Source organism: Chrysochloris asiatica, unplaced genomic scaffold, assembly GCF_000296735.1.
Source record: "Chrysochloris asiatica unplaced genomic scaffold, ChrAsi1.0 scaffold00023, whole genome shotgun sequence".
Classification (NCBI taxonomy): Eukaryota; Metazoa; Chordata; class Mammalia; order Afrosoricida; family Chrysochloridae; genus Chrysochloris; species Chrysochloris asiatica.
In genome coordinates this window covers 17,192,026-17,206,359 of record NW_006408541.1, presented here as the reverse complement: position 1 = coordinate 17,206,359, position 14,334 = coordinate 17,192,026, and the positions used below count along the sequence as shown (strand labels likewise).

General features: G+C 50.3%; 1 protein-coding gene across 1 annotated transcript in view; it reads right to left on the bottom strand.

The window, feature by feature from the left end:
* Positions 1-9,854, bottom strand: part of CDH22 (cadherin 22, type 2) — an 84,419-nt gene extending 74,565 nt beyond the window's left edge. Inside the window, exon 1 of the mRNA XM_006839229.1 lies at positions 9,210-9,854. Within this exon, the coding sequence (XP_006839292.1) occupies positions 9,210-9,464 (255 nt within the window). The 5' untranslated portion in view covers positions 9,465-9,854. The remainder of the gene's footprint in view (positions 1-9,209) is intronic.
* Positions 9,855-14,334: the final 4,480 nt, after the last annotated feature.

The window sequence follows — 14,334 nt, the reverse complement described above, 5'->3', positions numbered from 1 at the left end:
TTCTCAGCAGAAATTGCGGGGAGTAAATGGAGACGTCTGGTGGAACCTTTCCGGGTCCCCATCCTGTTATAGATTGCCCCAATTAATGCCCGTCCTGGGCTCCACCGAGAAGCCTCCTTCCTGTCCAGTTACTGTTAATAGATTTCTCATAAGTGGCTGGATTGTAAAAACCTCATAACTCACTTTAATGCCCCCAATAAAATTATTTCAGGATGTCGGCCCTGAATCATTGGCACTGCCGGGGATGAGACCTCTCTCTCTTGTTTGCTGTTTATACTTTGCCCCCCACCTTCACCCAGGGGCTGGGAGAGTGGGAGAGGGTGGCTTCACTCCCCACTTTGCAATCAGACTTGTAGCCTACCTATGGAATCTGCAAACATTTCTGAGAAGTGTGGCAGAATTGATGCCATTTGGGAGGGGCAGGATGCTTCCCAGCTATCATTTTATTTGTCCTCATCATGAAACAGTATTGCTCTTCCTATTTCTCAGATGAGAAGACTGAGGCACAGAGAAGGGACATCATCTATTTGGTCACCCAGCTGCTAAGTGGGAAAAGCTAAGCTCCTAAGCCCACAGCTAACCTGCCTTTGCCCGCAATGGATGGTGAGCATGGACTTGTGTAATTACCTCTCTGAGGGATCAGATCAAGCCCTACCTCACATAGGTGTGGTGAGGTGTCAATGAGAGCATCCTTGTCATGCACGATCTAAGCACTCTGTCAACAAATGTTTCCATTCTCTGCTATCTCTTGGGTCTTCTCAGGTCCCTGCAGCCTTTGACATTTTAACACAGACCCTGAACAGAGATGACTTAAGAGTGAGGAGTGGGAAGTGGGCAGTGGCTCAGGGCTGATGTCATCGGTGTTTTTCTGTGAAGTGAGTCAGGGGCTTATGCTGGGGCTGAGAGGTGGCTCTCCAGGGACTTTGGAGTCAGGGGGTTCACACTCGGTCTGACTCTGCAGAGGGGAGGGATGCTGTAGCTCAGTCTCCGGAAGATGATTCTCAAGCTGCTGAACAATGAGGAGGCTGGATGCTGGCGGTTGGTGTTTCGCTTTACTGAGTGGCTACTATGTTTCAGGTGTATGTTTTAGGCTATCCATAGAAATCTAATGGAACTCTGGGGCACAGGTAACTGTAGCCCCATTTTCCAGTTAAAGAGACTGAGGCAAGGCTTGGTCTGTTGGTCCCTCTGCTGCCTCTGGGGATTTGGTGAATCTGTTTATAATGCTTCTGGCTGAAGAGGAGGGAGACAGGAGGAAGGGGCCTTGACATCTGCCTCTGCCCTGTACCCAACAGGCCCCAATCATCGGTGGCCTCTGCTCTCTGGACCTCCATTTCATCCTTTGGATGAGGACCTCAGACCACCAATCAGAAAAATGATGAGCTTTGGAGTCAGGGTCTCCACAAGATGGCTGGGTGCCATCTTTGGCTTTGCACTGACCTGCTGCCTTCCATTCCCTGCACCTCAGTTTGCTCATCTGTAAATGGGATGGATATTGCTTACTCATAGAGTCCGAAGATTCTTAATATGTGAAGGCTGCTGGCATACAGTGGGTGTTCAACATGGATTAGTTCCCTCTCCTCTTCCCAGCCTGGTCTAAGGAGGGGTGAGGACCACCTAGTTCACTCTCTTCCCCATCTCCTGACACAAGAACCAGAGACTCAAATCTTGTCCTATTGGAGATGCAGGCTCATCACCTAATAGCTTCTTGCCTTTCAGATTTGGCTTGTTTTCTCCTCCAGGCAGCCCTCTCAGATGCCCCCCTACTTGATTGACGAGACCTCTCCCTGCTCTGTGCCCTTTCTGTGTCCCTGCCTATGAATACTCTGCCATGCTCCCTGCTTCCCTGTAACATGACACTGTTGCACATCTGTCCCTAGCCATCATAGGCTGCAAGAGCATGGGCTCAATTTGATTAGTCTCTGAGCTCCCCAGGGCTGGGTGCTCTGACAACGCCTGCAGGGGGAATGCAGGAGGGATGGGGGAGTTGAATGTGTGTGTGTGTGTGTAAGGATGTATTCACATGGGAGTGTGAGACTTTGAGTTCCTCGAGGGTCCATGGTATGATAGCTCGTGGCACAGGGCAGAATACCAAACATATTGAAGATAGGAATACTGAAAGACACAACTGACATTAGATTTCCCAAGCTGTCTTCCTGGCATTTATGGAGTGGCCAGACACACTGTCAAACCTCAGGAACACCTGAGCTGGACTGCGGGGAAGAGTCATCAGGGTCTCATGGCGTGTCAGGCATAGTTCTAGACCCTTTGCCCCACCATCTCATTGATGTCTCACAATGATCTGATGAGTCAGGGATTATTCTTTCTCCACTGTACAAATAGGCAAATTGAAACCCAGAGAAGGTCTGAATCCTACCTAAAGTCACACAGCCAACATGAGGCAGCCCCAAGGCCTGACTGCACAGCACAGGTTCTTTGCATTGAATCAACCATGGGCATCCCCAGAGGAGAGGCACCTCCCAGCCCCAGCCTCCCATCGTAAACAACGTGGAAAACACATGAGTGACGGTTTCCCAACCCAGGGGCCTGAAAAATGGGATTTACGAGGCCATTAATTACTTCCTCCTAATTAAATCAAAATTAAATGCGAGCAGAGGTACGTCTTCCGTATTAAAGACAATTAAATGGACAGTACAGCTAGGCAAATAAAACAAGTCCAGAATTTAAACAGAAAGCAAATCTAATAAAAAGTCTCCCCCAGAATGAGGGGGTCTCGTCATGCCTGTGCAACCCGTAAACCAGGAGTTCATCAATTTTCCTTAAATATTAGCAACTTAATTAAATCTGCTTCCCTCCCCACTTTAATCCAGCCGTATATCTAAAATAGATCTCACCACCCACAGGAGTTGGTCATAAGTGCTGACCCCATAATTCTATCTTTAAAAAAAAAAAAAATTAAAAATCCTACAAAATCCACATCCAGCCGACAGAAGCCTCAGGGGAAATTACAGTTGGGAGAAGAGATTAGTCAAAGTACCCGGATTTTATGGAAATACTGGGAGGTGGGTGTTGTGAGAAGGTGAGAGGGAGAGGTGGGCTGGGGTGGCTGCTGGGGGTGGGCTGGGGGAGAGAGCTCTTTGTGTGGGGCCTTGGAGACAACCCAAGGGCCCAGTGGTTCCTGTGGGTGCTGATAGGAGCCTGGCGGTAAGTGATGGAGGAGGCGGTTGTAAAATAGGTTAGTGTTGGGTGCCCGGGGTTCACTCGCTGGATGGTGCTGTTGCTAAGTTACCTTTAGAATTCGACAAGGACGGATGCTCCAAGTGGCTCCCTGGGGTGGGGGGATTGGGAGATAGTGAATTAACAGAAACCATGGAGAAGTCCTTTCTCCCAGAAGATGATGAGCAGGGAATGACTGTGTGCGCATGCACGCACGCCTAGCACTTATACCGAATCGGGGTTCAGCTTGTATTCTTAGATTGGGGGTGGGCTAGTCAACCTCCCCCACTTAGTGATGAGAAACTAGGGTGCCACAGCGCTTGCTGAATTTGGGGCAGGGTTTTGAGGTAGATGGCTACTCAGATGGTGTTGTTGTTGTGAAGTGCCATCACGGTATCAAAACCCAAAGCACAGACCCACTGCTGTTCAATTGATTCCGACTCAGCAACCCTGTAGGATGGAGTCGAACTGCTCCACAGAGTTTCCAAGGTTGTAAATCTTTACAGAAACAGACTGGCACACCCTTCTCCCATGGAACAGCTGGTGGGTTTGAACTGCCAACCTTCTGGCTAGCAGCCAAGCACTTAACCACTGCACCACCAAGGGTTACTGTGGAGACACTAGGTGAGATCTAAAACAATAAAACGGAATGGTCACCAAGCACATGCCGGGACTCAAGCGCTGTTCATTTAGTCTGTTTTTAAGGTTTTCATTGTGGATTGAATGAAAGTTTACAGGGCAGATCATTCAAGCACTGTTCTTGGAATAAGTTCAGGGAATAAGCTAATGCATCGACTCCTTACCAACAGCCACATTCAACAGAGGAGGGGACTGAGATGCAGAGGGTTAAATACTGTGCCCAAAGCCAGGGAGATAAGAAGTGGCAGAGCTGGGATTTGAAGTTAGGCAGTCTAGTTCTAGAGTCTGCCTGCTTACCCATACATTATACCTTCCATCTTTCATAGGAAAATGTGCTCTAGACAAGTGCAAAGAAATGGCTGCTTCTGCCTCTCTGGACAGAGGACATTTTCTGGAGGTGGTGGTCTTGGGAGTCAGAGAGCAGGGACCCTGGGTGGAGATGATGGAGGAGGAGAAGGGCATGGTCTTGAGGCAGTAGAGATGTAGGAAGAGATTGTTGTGATGAAAGGAGAGACTCCCTGGCCTGGCATGATGCTGAGGTCATTAAAAAAAGCCAAACCAGTTACCACTGAGTCCATTCCAGCTCATGGTGACCTGTGTGTAGCAGAGTAGCCCTGCATTCCAGTGCGTTATCAAGGCTGTGACTTTTCAGAAGCAAATCTCCAGCCCTTTCTCTGGCTGCATCTCTGGGTGGGTTTAAACCTTTCAGTTAATAGTCTAGTCCTGAACCATTTGCACCACTTGGGGATGAGGCTCATAGCAGAAACTTAATACAGGTTTGTTCAATTGAGTTGGCCATAGAGCCAGGGTCAGAACACTGGGTTTCTTGGGTCGATTCTCTCACTGTGCTGCTATGTGGCTTTGGCATGATTCTCTCTACCTCTGGGCTTGATTTCCTTATCATACAAAGAGGGGACTCGCATCACCCACAGACTGGTTTAAGAAGACGAGGGTGAGGTTGGCCTCATGCTGTTGAGATGACAATAGTTAGGGGGATGTAGGTGCCAATGGTGAATCATCGGCTAGTTTTTCACATCTTTTCAGCATGTGGGTGACTAGGGGTTATGATGCTACTGAGCAGACCATGTGAATGAGTTACCCAATACAATCATAGTTGATATTTTGGCCCTCTACTGTCTCTCTGGTGTTTTACTGGATCAAACTGCGTCTCCCAGTCTGGCAGAGCTATTAGGAGACTCAGGTGAGGACTGGCCTCTTTTCATTGGAGTCCTGGTGTGGCGCTAAAAAAAACTCCAAATCACAGGTTCAAACTCTAGCTGAGTCACTCTTTTTGAACCTCAGTTTTCCTGCCTACGAAAGGGAAAAATCCTTTTTACAGTTTCCAGATTATGGAGTTCTTGTGGTGCAGCAGTTAAGCGCTCAGCTGCTGTTGTTGTTGTTGTTAAGTGCTGTCAAGTCGGTTCTGACTCATAGTGACAATGTATAGGGTTTCCGAGGAGCGGCTGGTGAGCTTGAACCACTTGCTTTGTGGTTCAAACCAATATTGCAGTTCAGTGTATTAACACACAGCACCACACCACGACTCCCAGCAAAAGGTTGGGGGTTCAAATTCACCCAGTGGTCCCTCCAGAGAAAGACCTGGCGTTTGGCTTCCATAAAGAGTAGAGCCAAGAACACCCCATGGGATAGTTCTACTCTGCCATATGGGGTCATTCTGTGTTCGAATGGACTTGACAATACCCAATGACACTGTAAAGGTAAAGCACGTTATATGGGAATAACTTAAGACCCCAACCAAACAAGAGACCCCAGACTGAGTACTTTACACACTCATTTTTCTCCTTGAACTCTCTCAACAACACCAGGAAGTGGGTTCAGCCGCATTTTTACAGATGAGGAGACTGAGGCTCAGAGAGGTGAATTAACTTAACTCACACGGTTAATGCGTTGGAAGTGCCAGGTCTGGAATTCAGGTTTGCTGGACTCCAAAGTTTGTGTTCTTAGCTGCATCACTATTACCCAGCACGTGGGTGGCACCAATTCCTCCTTCCCCATTCCTACCAGCTCTGCCATCTCAGTGCTCAGGCTGGGAGTCAGGGGTCCTAGGTTATACCACTAGGTTTCTGAGTTCCATCTGTCCCTCCTCGCTTTGTTCAGTTGTGGGGACTAACTTCAGCCATGTGTATGGAGGGGAATCTAGACCACAGAAAATCTGGGTTTCCTATAAGACAAAGGTTTAAATTCTCCTTGACAAAGGTCTTGATCCCTGACTCTCAGAACTAAGGGTCCTGCTCAGCCTTCCAATGCTCAGGCCTCCCCACTTTCTCTCCAAAATTTCCTGGAAAGCTGACTGGCTTTGGTGGAAGCCAGAGAACTGACTGTCCCTGGCAGCAGCCCCCATTCATGCCCTATGAACAGACTCCACTCTGACACCCTAACTCTTGCAAATCAAGATATTTCAGGCCTCCAAGAATGTGCATAAGATCTGCCCTCTCTCCCATCATCCTGAAGAACTCCTACTCATACACTGAAACCCTGAACTCCTAATTACAAATCAAATCCCTGCTCAAGTGTTTTCCCCTCTGTGAAACCAGCCAAGAGGCCATTTATTGAATGCCTGCCTATTCAGGGCCAGATGCTGCCTTGCAAGACTTTATATGCACTGGGGTGTCCCTCACTCTGGGGAGTTTCCAAATGGCAAAGGCTGAATCTTCTCATTTTTACTTTCCCAGATCAAGCCTGAGCCACACAAGGGCCTCAGGGATTGAATGGAAGGATCCCAGCCACTCTCAGATCCTGATAGTCCTGGACACAAATGTTCATCCAGATTAACCAGCATATTCTCAGAGGGTCTGAAGAGTGCTTACATTCATTCATTCAACAAGCTGCTTGTGAACAATGCTGTGCTTGCTGTATGCAGTTGAGTTGATTTCAATTTAATAAGCACCACAAGACAGAGTAGGCCGTAATCTTTACAGGAGCAGATTGCCAAATCTTTCCTCCTGTGGGGTAGGTGGGTTTGACCTGCCAATCTTTTGATCTGCAGTTAAGAGCTTAATCACTGTACCACCAGGGCTCCCTATCTATGCTGATTCACTCCGATTCACTGCCACCGAGTTGATCCCAACATAGCGAAAACCTGTATAGGGTTTCTGAGGCCATAAATCTTTAACAGAAAGTCTCATCTTTCTCATGCAGAGCAATCAGTGGGCTTGAACTGCTGACCAGTGCTTATCCTACACCACAGCGAGGCTCCATATCTGTGCTGTGCTGTTGTTAATGTTGAGTCAGTTCTGATTCAAAGCGACCCTGTATAGGGCTTTCAAGGAGTAGCTTATGGTTAGCAGCCCCTTGCTTATCCTACAGCGCCATACCAGGACTCAACTACAACATAGTTGTTGTTAAGTGCTGTAGAGTTGGTGCCAACTCATAGTGCCTTTGTATAGGATTTCTGAGACTGTACAGACCCCTGGCATGGCATTGTGGGTTAATGCGCTGGACTGTAAAATCGGTTTGAACTGAAAGGTCTGCAGCTCAAGCTCACCGACCACTCCTTGGAAAACCCTATACATGGTCACTATGGGTCAGAACTAACTTGACACCACTTAACAACAACAGCTCTTTGTAGGATCACCATGGAGCAACTGGTGGGCTTGAAGTGCCAACCTTATGGTTCAAGTCCAGTGCTTATTCTCTGGTGCCACTGTACTTCCACTGCAACGTTGTTGTTGTTGTTGTTAAGTGCCGTTGAATCAGTTCCGACCCATAGTCACCCTGTATAGGGTTTCCGAGGAGCAGCTGGTGAGCTTGAACTGCCGACCTTGGCAGTCTGGTGCATTAACCCACAGCGCCACACCAGAACTCCAACATCAAGAAAGAACAGTTGTTAAAAGCATCCTCATTTGACACTCTAGGATAAGTTGTTGTTGTTGTTAAGTGCCGTCGAGTCGGTTCCGACCCATAGCGACCCTGTACAGGGTTTCCGAGGGTGTAAATCTTTACGGGAGTAGAAAGCCTCATCTTTCTCCCGCGGAGCGGCTGGTAGTTTCGAACTGCTGACCTTGAGGTTCACAGCCCGATTCGTAACCACTATGCTACCAGAGCCTAAGGAGCTGCTAACTGCAAGCTTGGCTGTTCAAAAGCATCAGCTACTCCTTGGAAACCTAGGAACTGACTCAACAGTACTTAATAACAAGTGCATAAATATGGAACCCTGGTATGACATTGTAGGATAAGCACTAGACTGCTAACGGAAAGGTCAGCAGTTCTAACCCACCAGCTGCTCTTCAGGAGCAACATGAGATTTTCTGCTCCTTTGCTTCTTGTTGTGTGTGCCGTTGAGTTGGTTCCACTCATAGCGACCCTGTATAGGGTTTCCGAGGAGCAGCTGGTGAGCTTGAACCTCCAATTTTGTGGTTCAAACCAACTCTGCAGTCCTGCACTTTAACCCATAGAGCCACACCAGGACTGAGCTAGGCAGTTGGACTCTAATATGCAAAGCAGACACGGACTATTAAGAAAGACATACATTAATTGCAGAATGAAACAGACAATGAAAATTGTTAAGAAGAAAGACACAGGGATCTCAGAGGGCTCCAGAACAAGGGAGGGTCCTAGCCTGGGGGCGTGGCTAGGCAGGGCTTCTCTGAGGAAGTGGCAATTGAGCACAGACCTGGAGTATGAGTGTAAGGTTGTTAATGGAAAGAGGAGTTCAGGGCGAGGAAACAGTGTCGTGAAAGTGTGGGGGACATATGAGGAATGGTGAGAAAGGCACCAGGGGGTCAGCGTGGCACAAACTCAGAGACCAAGGATGATGAGAGAGATGGGACTGGAGGGGGAGCCAGCTCTTTGTAGGCTGGGATAGAATTGAGCTTGACCAAATGTGTGGGAAGCTATTGAAAATTTTTAAGCAGAGTGGGGAGTGTGTGACATGCTCTGATTTGCAAGCTTGCTTTTAGGTTTCAGATGCCTCTGCCTCCACGATGATTTGGGTTCACATATGAGCATGCTCTAAGGAGCTCTGGTAGCATAGTGGTTTTGAGTTGGGCTGCTAACCTCAAGGTCAGCAGTTCAAAGCTACCAGCTGTTTTGCGGAAGAAAGATGAGGCTTTCTGCTCCTGTAAACATTTAAAGCCTCGAAACCCTATACAGGGTCACTATGAGTTGGTAACCATCTGATGGCACCTAACAACAACTGAGTGGTGACCCACTCCACCCCGCACACTACCACCATTAGCATAAGATGCAAAAGGAATGTGGCAGGAAGAGAAGGGAGTGGTGTATGACCCTGTAGGCCCCTGGCGAGACAACTAGGAGACTAGGAGAGCTGGAATGAAGGGGCATGATTTAGGAGAGCAGGGTACTGGTCTCCCTTCCAGTGGGTATCCCCAGGCTTTCGGGGCTGGACAGCAGGTGTGGGGCCCCCACTTTACCTTGCCCACGTACAAGGGCTCGGTGCCCGTGTACTCCTCCACCACAAAGAACTGATTCCACACCCAGCCGCGCTTCACTCGGCCCGCACCGGACTCGCTGTCCTCCAGAGCCTCTGGCGCCGACGGTGCGGGCGTGCAGGCCGCCCATAGACGTCCCGGCAGCGGCGGCGGAGGTGGCAGCAGGAGCAAGAGGAGCAGTGCGGGAGACAGCGCGGCTCCAGCCAGCAGTCCCCGACCGTCGGGCCGTGGCCTCATGCTTGGCCTGCGTGAAACCGGGACCCAGGAGCATGGACGGGAGGCAGCAGGGCGCCGCTGCTCGGTCACACACCAGAACAGCGCCGCGTCACATGGTGGACTCCTCGCGGCCGCCGGGGTGACGCCCCCGAAGGGGCTCCCGGACAGGCCCGCGGCCCTGAACGGCGCCCGGCCGCGGGGGCGCGCGGCTGTAGGGGGAGGGGGCGCGGCCGCGCCCGGGGCATGGACGGTCCCCGGGGCCACCGCCCGCGCCCCCCACGCGGCGCTGCGGTTGGCTCAGCAGGTGGCTGGGGCGCAGCTCCTTACTCTTGTGTGCGCGATGGGCCCTGCGCAGAGAGGGTGCGGGCTGGCGCCGGCTGACCCTTCGAGGTCCCGGGGCCGTCCTGTCCAAGAGCCTGCAAAAGAGACAAGACATCAATTCTGTGTTGGATGGAGGGCAGCTTGGGTCGATCTTTCCTCCTTTAGGTGCTAACTAAGTACCTACTGTGTGCCTGGCACGGCGGGTGAGAGACATACAACAACCACTGATCTTGTGTCTGTGCCTTACAGCTCAGAGTTTACTAGGCACCCTCTGCCCCGCTCCCGGCCTAAGGTCCTTCTTTTTAACTCCCACCCTCTCCTAGTACTTCCTCCCCCTTCCCACAACCCCTCACTCAGAGTCTTTTCAGAGGTCCATGTCAGGAGGAGCAGGGACCTTTGGAGTGGCCTTCCCTGACTGATAATCCCGACTGATAATCTTGCCAGCCCAGTCTCCAATGCAGAAATCTTCAAGGGTCTTCAAGATCCCTCCTCCCAGGTCTGAGTCCAGCCCCAGCCCCCTCCCCCTTTCTGTTGTTGTTAAGTGCCACTTCCAACCCATAGCGACTCTGTATAGGGTTTCCAAGGAGCAGCTGGTGCGCTTGAACCACAAATGACACACCAGGACTCCATTCCCCCTTTTTGTAGCAGTCCTGAGAAGAAAGATGCTCTGGTCTCACGTCATTGCTTCCACAGCCCACTCTAGGATGGAGTATTTGAGTCCAGAGGGCTTTGCTCAGAGACATGCTGTGTGGCTTTAGGCAGGGCCACAACCTCTCTGAGCTTTGCTTTAGTTGTCTTCACATCCCTCCAGAAAACCTTTCTTTCCCAGCATCTGAGACCGTTCACCTCCCCCAACCTAGACCTCTGCTGTCAACCCCAGATCAATCCATCTCTCTTTCCCTCCCTCCATCAGATCCAGCTTTCAGCAGGAAAGGATCTGAGGGACTAACTCCTACTCAAGCCATAATGATGAATAATGGCTTAATGTGGGTGTTTACAGGGGACAGCAGTACTGCTGTAATGGAGGCATTTCAGGCATCATGCCGAGTGAATGGAGGTGAGGGGTTCAATGCCTACAGCTCCCCTTACCACACCCAATTCTGTGCAGTAAAACAATTCCATCCCAAGAAGCTTTACCCATGGACCAGGCTTGGGCTGGATGCTGGGGGCAAAGAGAAGCTCACAGTTGGTGGGTGGGAGACAAATCAAAACCGAACCCCTTTTGCCATCTAGTGGATTCTGGCTGATGGAATCTGTTGGACACAGAAGGGCCAAGGCTGTAAAATCTTTACTGACTTAGCTGCCACATTGTTCTCTCATGGAGAGGAGCTACTGGTGGGTTCAAACCAATGACCTTTAGATTAGTAGTTGAGCCCTTTAACCACTATTCTCTAAAAACCTAAATACCAGGGGATCAGGGCTACAGAAGGGGAGATAATTGGTGTGGGGGCCCAGAGTTAAGGAGTGATGGGCTCAAGTGTTTGGAAGGGTGAAGTGGGTACTGGGGAACTAGGGGGTGCTTCTTAGAGGAGTGGGTACCTGAGCAGTCAGAGATGGGAGGAAAGGCGGGCCTTCCAGGCAGAGGGGTGTGCATGGCGACTGGGTAGTGGTCTGGCTATTTGGGGAATTCAGGTTGGGATCACGGGCTTGTGGCTCAGTGTGGGTGAGGTAGGGGACTGACCTGGTCCCAGGCAGGTCCTCCTAAGGGCAAAGGAAGTATGAAAGAAAACAGACTGACCATCTCCTTAAACTCAGCATTATGGGTTATTGTTGTTAAGTGCCATTGAGTCAGTTCTGACCCATAGCAACACTGTATAGGGCTTCCAAGGAGCGACTGATGAGCTTGAACTGCAGACCTTGAGGTTCAAACTGACTTTGCAGTCCAGTGCATTAACCCATAGCACCATACCAGGACTCCAGCATTATGTGTATGTGTGTGTGTGTGTGGCAACTGTCACGCCTTTTTGTCACATCAAATGACAGCAACTTTGAAATGGGGTGTGTCATTCCCAGTTTGCAGAAGCCTGACCCCGTCCAGTGGTGGCGCTAGCATTTCGTTATAGAAGGGGTTTCAGGGTGGAAAGGGAGGGGTAATGCTGAAAGGGTTAAAATTGTATCTCCAGGGCAGTAGACAATGGAGGATCCTCAACAAGCTGTTCAGGGCTCCCCTCTAGGTCCCGCCTTATAGATTTGGGGGTAGAAGTGTGGCTGACCATCCCTACCACCTTCTCCCCAGCAGTGTCTGGGGCCTGAGAATCAAGGTGAAATCTAGGGATGTTTGAAGACCCTCCCCCACTGGGTGGCCCCCATCTATAAGCCATGAGCCACTGCCTCTGGGGACCTGGCTGTGATTCCCCGCGTTATAGCCAGGGCTGGTCATAATAAGGCTGGAGTTATGGGTGAGAAGGGGGCACCGCTAGGAAGCCTTCATTTCCTGGAGCTTATGACTTCCCTGCATAGCAGGAACTGCTCCCCTGACTCTGCCTGGCAGTTCCAGGGACATCTAGGCCCTGCAGGAACTCAGAGGGAAGGTGGGGAGGGAAGACCTGGAGGGAGGCTGGGGTCCCATCTTGGGGGCGGGCATGGGAGTGGAGGAGGGCTGAGCCTGGGGCAATGCTCAATAGCTGTAGGCACCCATTTGGTGATCTCTCTCCTCTCCTTCCCCCCTGCTTTTTTCTTTAGAACACCTTTTACAACTGGAGGATGCTAAATTACAATAATCTATTCTCTCATCAAACATTAGTACCTGATACCAGTGTCCAACGAACAGCATTTCATTCATTCATTCAACATTTTTTTTTGGTTTAAATCATTTGTGTCAGACAGTAAGATGCAATCAAACATTCAGCTACATTATCAGGAGAGGGCTGCATTTCATCTGTGTATTCATTTGCTCTTTTCCCAATATTTACCAGCCCATCCCTGACACTAGCTTCTGTGCTGGGCACTGGGACCGTAGCAATAAACTCAACAAAGTCCAGGTCCTCATGGAGCTGACCTTCTGCTAGGGAAGCTGGAATGAAGGAATGAATCTGCACTATGCCCACTCTCTCTGAGGAGGTGACATTTGGCTGAGTCTGGAAGGAGGAGAAGGAGCCCAACACAAAATGATTCCAGGCAAAGGGAACAGCATGTGCAAAGGCACGGAGGCTGGGACAATCTGAGGAGCCGCAAGGTCACTGTAGAACAGTAAGGGGTGTTTGGAGAGTGAGCAAGAGAGAGGGGTTCAGATCAAGCAGGATCTGGAAGGAGGAGAGCAGTTTCAGTTGGATTGTGAGGGTTTGAAGGAGTCCTTGGAGGAATTTAACACAGTAAAAACCATAGTCTAAGGCCTTCGGAAAATTCCATGACGTGGAATTTTGGGGACCAACACAGTATACTGCAGGGCAGGGACAGTGTCATGTGAAGGTGACACAGGAACTTAAGGTGCAGGAGGGGTTTACATGTGGAATTGGCTGCTGGGAAGGAGATGGAAGATTTCAGTATGAGGACTGTACTGAAATTAAATCCCCATTTTAGAGATAGGGAAAGTAGAGTCCAAGAGTGTTTCCCAAGGTTCCTCAGCATAGGATGATGAAGCAGAGACTTAAACTCAGGACTTGAATTCCCCTTGGTGTCGGTCATCTTTGAGGGAGTGGGTAAAGGCACCCCTCTGGGTGGATGCAGTCCAGGGCCAGGGGGTACAGTTGGTAAACAAGGGTCCCCACCTGACCCCTGCCCTTCCCCCATTTTAGAGTAGAGCCCTAGTCCTCACAGTCTCCACCTCTCCCTCCCCCACCTTCACACCTCAGGCCAACAGATCCTCCCTCAGACAGGTCCTCCCTCAGGCATGTTGGCCAGGTTCCCTGGCTGCCTGCCAACTCCTCTTCGGGTTGCTGCAGACACGTCAGCCTCCTCCCTCCTTCCCTCCCTCTCTCCCTTTCCTGCTCCAGTTGCCTTTCCTCAGCAGGCATTGGCTAGGGCTACAAGACCCTGCTGTAGCATTCAGTGTCCTTCCAGGGTAGCAGCTGTGGAGCCCAAGGACTGTTCCTTCTGCTGGGACTGGCCTGAGGCCTTGGCCTTGCTGGTGGCCTTATCCAGCCTGCAGGACTCAACCAACTGCACAGAGTCGTTTAATTCCAAATGGGACTAAAAATGAGCCTGAGTCTGGCTTAATAAATACTGTCTTTGCCTTGTCTATGATTCAGCCTCACCTATAATCCGTATGCCCGTGGGCCCATGTATGTACACGTGACAGCGTGTGTACGTGTACTGTGCAGTTTCCCGGGTACCACAGGTGTCTGTGCTGTTCTACACCCACTGCCACTGAGTCGACTTGGACTCCAGTGACCCTCTAGGGCAGACTTAAATTGCTCCACAGAGTCTCTGAGGCTGCACATCTTTATGGGAGCTGAAAGCCTCATCTTTCTCCTGAGGAGCAGCTGGTGGATTTGAACTGCTGATCTTTCAGTTAGCAGCCTAACATTTAACCCACTGTGTCACTTGCTGTTGTTTAGGGCTGTCGAGTCATTTCCAACTCATAGGGTTTCCAAGGAGCAGCTGGTGGGTTTGAAGCATTAACCTTGTGGTT